The sequence below is a fragment of the Phalangium opilio genome, unplaced genomic scaffold (assembly GCF_054372755.1).
Source record: "Phalangium opilio isolate 3A_F unplaced genomic scaffold, DU_Popi_V2 ptg000046l_1, whole genome shotgun sequence".
Classification (NCBI taxonomy): Eukaryota; Metazoa; Arthropoda; class Arachnida; order Opiliones; family Phalangiidae; genus Phalangium; species Phalangium opilio.
The window spans coordinates 2,786,281-2,789,824 of NW_028324169.1; the positions used below are offsets into that span (position 1 = coordinate 2,786,281).

A 3,544-nucleotide genomic window follows, 5' to 3' on the forward strand; every position below is an offset into this window, starting at 1 on the left:
GACAAATCAAAGAAACTTGGATTTGTATTACAAACAAAACATAAACTAAAACTTTAGAATAACAATATAGTGTAATATGTTTATTCACCTTGATATAAATATAAATCTCTCGTTTTAAGTATCATTTTAAAGTAACATTAAAGAAAATGTTACGGTTTACGGCCTATTTTAGCTTTCCCTTAAATTTACATAAGCCTTTAAAACCGTTTCCACGGTTAACTCATTGCTACTTCGTTTTTATCGGAGATAACTGCAGTGTACACTAACGTTAAGTGCATTCATTCATGGCTATCTCCACTTTTCGTAAACCGCCCAAGGTGCGGAATTCTATCCAATGGGACCTCCCTTCTTTGGTTTCGGTTGAATGGGATTTCGGTCCAATGGGAGGGAATCATCAGAGCCACTTCGCATTACCTACAGTAAAAGATCTCTAAACCGACCTTTAAAATATTCTACAGCCGACCATTAACAATCCATCAAGCCTACCATAAACAATCCATAAAGCCGACCATAAACAATTCATAAAGCCGACCATAAACAATCCATAAAGCCGACCATAAACAATCCATAAAGCCGACCATAAACAAGTCGTAAAGCCGACCATAAATTAATCGTAAAGCCTACCATAATCAAGTCGTAAAGCCTACCATAATCAAGTCGTAAAGCCGACCCTAAACAAGCCATAAAACCTACCCTAAACAAGCCATAAGGCCGACCACAAACAAGCCATAAATCCGACAAATAACAGTCGATAAAGCCGACCGCAATTAGATTAATAATCCGACCATAACCAGATAACAAAGCCGACTTCTTGTTTGATAATGTAAGAGCTGGCCACGCTTACTTTTTAGAGTCGGTTAAAGTGCTGGAAAAATTTCTATCCCGACCTCATTTTGGAAATCCTGAAAATTTTCCGTGCACGTTTGAAATGGTTGGAAAACCGCCGGACCGACCCATTTTCGGGTAGGACATTTCGACTGTCAAAAGGAAAGTCTACCGACCATTTTGCGGCAGTATAGGGCAGTGTCGGTTGAATCTCGAGCCGACTCCGTTGGCCCAACGTCGATTTTGCTACTGGGGAGGGTTTCGAGAAAAATAGATAACCGTCCAATGTTCTCCGTCGGCATTTGATATTCCTGTGTTTACAATATACAGAGAGGGAAAAGTCTTTACGGTTTTCGGTAAAGTATCCGCAGCGAAAACTCCGCGAAATTACCCCTTGGTGAATTTATCACTTCGCATAATTCTAGTTATTTGCTTAGTGTCCATATTTAGTTGTAATCGTAAAAAACAGTCCTATTCTTATCAATTTCTACCAAATTCTGAAACTCGGAGTAATAAAAAACCGTGACGGTCTGGGGCAAGTCTTTGGCGAATTTGAATTCCAGGCGCAAGTTACCATTTCTTATCAATTGAAATTGGGAAGACGAACTGCTGAGGTCGGGAATCAAATGAAAAGCAAATATACAACTCTCATTAGGAAATTCATCCCGCGAAATATAGTTCCCCTCATCCAATAACCATTGAGAGGTTTGGGTAAAGATTTTCGTATAAGACCTAATATATTGACCGCCAGCAAAGTTCGGAGTGAGGGGTTTATGAGAGACGCTAGCTCCGTCCAGATACAAAGCAATATGATTTCAATCAAAATGTTTAAAATTAAAGTGGGACTTTTTGTATTCACCCAAATAAGCATTCTGGTCTTTCAGAGCGAAAAGTACCCTTTTTAGGTAGTTGACCCATGATTAAATTATCTCTAACACATATTTTTGTACTGCTATTAATAAAAAAGGAGTTACACTCTATGCGAATAATGGGGTATTTCATAGTGGCCACTTCGAGACATTTGGCGTGGGCTATAAGCACTTCCGATGGCAATTTTACTTTACGTACATAGAGAGATGCCAACTCGTAAACCACTTTTGATTTAACCGCCCCTTCCGCGTGTATGCAAAATTCGTTTGGACTTTTAACAAACTTGAATTTAAGATCCGTCATATTTGGAATGTAACGTGATTGTTGACACAAATCCAAGTGTACAGTTCCGATCATATCGATCGTACCACTTTGAGCGAAAGCCGCCCTCGCCTTTAAACCCACGTTCTCGGCAAAGACGTCAAATTTACCGGCCGTGTCTTTGTAAAACAAAGAACTAGTAAGAAAACTAGTTTTGGCCGGTTCTCCAAATGTTACAGCCGTTTGAAGCATGGCCTTGTAAGGGTAGTTTTGCGGTGACGGTGTCACGGATCTCTCTTGCATCGAAAGGTGTACCTTTCTCAATAGACTATGGTGAATCAGAATGACGGGTCCCACATTTTCCGCTGCCGCCGGTAATGTAGTTCCATCGGCGGGATTAACGATCGTAACTTGAAAATGCGTTAAGGTCTTAGACATGTCCAAGTAACAGTCGGTACTGCCGGCCATGGAGAACGTGATGGTGGAATTTTCGTTAATGTTAGAGATTGGGCTGTATTTGACCCATTCTTCACTCAAAATACTGGTGTTGGTTAGAGGTACGTTGAAAAGTTCAACTTCCGATCTGACGGATCCATGCAAATCGGGGTGAATGTGCGTCATTATATTTTAGAAAAAATATCAGGCCGTTTAAAAGATGGTGCTTTCCACTTCCTTCTCACGACTGAACTGACTAGGGGTTTGTTTTTTCGTTTCCTTTTATTACCACTTCCGTCATTTTTCGAATTTCTTCCGCCGCGCTGAGGGCTACGTCTTTCGCAGCGACTTTACCGTGGGTCTTTACGGATGACCTTATAGGAATACCGCTAGCCACGTCGGTCGCACTTGCACCTTGTATTTAAAAACTTTCTCCCAAGAAATATAGCCCCCTTTTTAAGTAGCCAAAGAACCACTTAGCTGTGATTGAAAGTGCTTATAGAAATCAACTCTTGATTCATGTCCGATCTGGTTCAGAAAATGATGATCGTAGTCCGATTGGGACATTTTCCTGCTCGTGACGCGTTTACTTTAACGCTCTAAATGCAAAAGATACGTGAATCACCGTCACTATCTTATTTATAATGGCGTCCACATTCTACGAGGCCTAAAGTGTAAGGTAACGTGAAGTCTGCCTCGCTCGAAATGTACGGGAATACCGAGCTCGCTCATAATGTTAACTTCAATCGACTGGAAAGTGTTACTAGCAACGGGAAGGTAGTGCGGTCTGGGAAAGTCTTTATCTACCGTCTCACCATCATTAACCTGTATGCTCACGATTCTGAGTAAAGGTACGTGCACATCTCCAACCGGTCTACTTTCGACTATGTCCGAATAAACAAAGAGAGAATGGAGACCAGCGTCCAAGTCTCTGTTCTAGAGTGAACAAAGGTTGAGGTTTTCGATGGGTCTTTTGAAAATCCCAGCATAACGGCGAGTTGTCCCGGTATAGTTAACGTGTAATTATCTGCCAAGAAATTTTCCACACGGCGTATACGTCGTATGCAACTGAAACTATACTTGGCATTCGACGGGGTTTCGGACTCTATGATATCGTCATCACTGCCGACCTGGTTTTTATGAATAGTCATAT

The 3,544-nt window shown here is 41.2% G+C and overlaps 1 protein-coding gene across 1 annotated transcript; it reads right to left on the reverse strand.

Annotated features, from left to right (window-relative positions):
• Positions 1–1,680: 1,680 nt before the first annotated feature.
• LOC149675805 (uncharacterized protein F54H12.2-like) lies at positions 1,681–2,577 on the reverse strand. The gene has a single exon (XM_089838661.1). It carries the CDS (start codon positions 2,575–2,577, stop codon positions 1,681–1,683), a length of 897 nt encoding a protein of 298 aa, XP_089694787.1.
• Positions 2,578–3,544: the final 967 nt, after the last annotated feature.